The sequence below is a fragment of the Belonocnema kinseyi genome, chromosome 5 (assembly GCF_010883055.1).
Source record: "Belonocnema kinseyi isolate 2016_QV_RU_SX_M_011 chromosome 5, B_treatae_v1, whole genome shotgun sequence".
In the NCBI taxonomy this organism is placed as follows: Eukaryota; Metazoa; Arthropoda; class Insecta; order Hymenoptera; family Cynipidae; genus Belonocnema; species Belonocnema kinseyi.
In genome coordinates, this window is record NC_046661.1 from 86,823,529 (window position 1) to 86,826,104 (window position 2,576).

The 2,576-nt window shown below is 37.4% G+C and overlaps 1 protein-coding gene across 1 annotated transcript in view; it reads right to left on the bottom strand.

The window, feature by feature from the left end:
- Positions 1-605: 605 nt before the first annotated feature.
- LOC117173073 (nucleolar GTP-binding protein 2) overlaps positions 606-2,576 on the bottom strand; it is a 15,747-nt gene continuing 13,776 nt past the window's right edge. The window contains exon 3 of the mRNA XM_033361456.1: positions 606-2,084. Within this exon, the coding sequence (XP_033217347.1) occupies positions 663-2,084 (1,422 nt within the window). The 3' untranslated portion in view covers positions 606-662. The remainder of the gene's footprint in view (positions 2,085-2,576) is intronic.

Here is a 2,576-nt window from a genome sequence, read left to right on the forward strand (position 1 = left end):
GAATACTGCGTCAGTCTACTAGTAGCAGCTGCTGAAAGTGGAGGTAAGCAATCGTGGGGTATGAAACACCCAGTGTGCACTTAGTGAGTGAAAAAGTAATTTTGGAGCAAATTTTTGTTTTGAAACTTTATTTATTTTTGTTAACTTTCTAACGAAGGTATATCATATGAAGTGAAATAATTTTTTTCGATTATTTTATACTTTTTTCTTTGTAGAAGGCTTATAACTTACGGCAACGCGTCATGCGAGAGCAGACTGTGGATGTGTTGAATAAAATATAATTGTTAAAATACAGTTATATATGTCTCTTTTTTCAGTAAAAAATCCTTGTTTTCAATAATTTTTTTAACAAACTTCAAATAAATAAATGGCTAAAAAATCAACTCTACCTTATAAAGGATACTTTAAACTACATCGGGTAATTTTATAGTGACAAAATATTCAATAGGGGTTAAACAATACATGGTTAAATACGCTGGGGTGTATATCACCCACAATGCACCTTACCGTGATTTTCACCATATATGCACTTTGAGGGTTAAATAAATGCAGGTTTCAATAAATGTAAATTGAAATAAATAAATTAAATAGATTCTAGTTAATTTTAATCACCAATATCTTTATTACCATTGTATATACACAATAAAAAAGCTCACCTAAATCTACTTTATCCTTTTAACTTTCGGGACTTTTCTATTCCGATTCCTATTCTTGACGTTGGAGACTTCGTAGAAGTTGCTTCCGATCTTCTTCCTTCGATTCGTCCTCTCAATCGCCCTCCTTTCCTTACTCGTCAGCTGCTTTCCTCCCTTCGACTTGCCCTTCAGACTCGATACTTCAAAAGCCCCACTCGTCGTGGCCGCTTTCAAATCAGAAATTTCACTGTCACTCGTGTCGTACTCCTCCACAGTATCGTACACATTTTTATTCAAAGTATCCTCTTCAAAAGGCACCATTTCCTCATCATCATCATCATCATTTTTTCTCTTCTCCTCTTTCAGATTCGGTGTTTTTGCTTCAATTTCTTTAATCTCACTTTCCTCCTCCTCATTTTCTCCATCTTCATCTTCACTCTCGCCAACATCCGAAGGGCAAGGTGTCTGCACATAACTGTAACCATCATCCTGCTCCAGATCTTCTTCACCTTCTTTATCACCTTCCCCATCAGCCCTTCTCATATCTTCCCTAGAGTAAGGCAAACCGACCCTGATTTTCCTGAAATCTTGCAAGACACTCAAAATCTTCTTCTTCTCCTTCTCCACCTTCTCCTTCTCCACTTCCTCCTCCTCAACATTTTCCTCCTCCACTCGCTCAACAATCTCCTCGCTCTGAACCATCTTTGGCAAAGGTTCCTCGAATCCTTTCGGCACAGTATAAAACGGAAGCTTGCCTCTCTGCCAATCATTCAAAATCATTTTCGCAGTCGTGGAAATGTCGGGCTCGCCTTTTTTGAGCAATCTTCCCGACCTGCGCGAGAGCTTCTCCAAAAAGTCAACATGGTCTGTCCACTCTTCAATCTTGTAGGTCTTCCTGATATATTCCGGCTTCACTCTCCCCAGAACGCTTTCGATATAGTCCTCGGGATTCTGAACGAGCTCGACTCTCACCACGCCCTTGAGGACTTTTTCGGTGTCAGTTTCCGCGGAAGGATAAACAACTCCTGGACAATCGATCAGATAAATTCTCTTCATGAGTGTGACGTACTGCCAGACTTTGGTCTCGCCGGCAATTGGCGCGACTTTGCAGACCTTTTTTGAACGGAGGGTGTTGATGATAGAGCTTTTTCCGGTGTTCGGGTAGCCGATGAATCCGACGCTGATCTGCTTTTTGTCGACATGGAGTTTGCCGAATTGACGGAGGAGATTGATCAGGGAGCCTTTGCCGAAAGGATGAGTGAGAGAGGCGTGGAAAGCGACTGTCGGATATTCGGAACTGAGAATTGCGACCCAGCGTTGCGTTACCCAGGTTGGCACGAGGTCGACTTTATTTAGGATGAAGATCAAGTGTTTGTGGGTTTTTTCGGTTTTTAGGTATTTCTCAACGTGAGAAGAACGAGTGCCCATTGGGTCTCTTGCGTCCAGAACCTGGTTTCAAATGAAAAGGGAGGGCTGTATTTTTAACCATAAAAGTGAGTTTTTAACCAAAGAGCCGAATTATCAACAAAAAAATATGCATTTCTACCAAAAACGGCAAATTTTCAATTAAAATGATAAATATTTAACTGGAATAGTTAAATTTTAAACCAAAAAATGCAATTTTTATTTAAAATGCTGAATCTTCAATTTTAAACATTTATTTTTAACTAAAAAAATTAATTTTAAACCAAAAAGATGAAAATTTTATTACAAATGCTGAATCTTCAAGCAAAAAAAAATTATTTCTAAGCAAAAAGCTGAATTTTTAATCAAAAACATATATTTTTAACAGAAATACAGAACTTTTAATCAAGAAGATTAATTTTGACCCAAAAATAAAATTTTTCAACTAAAATTATGAATATTCAGCTAAAATGGTTGAATTTTAAACCAAAAAGACGAAATTTTTATTTTAAATGCTAAATATTCAAGCAAAAAAAT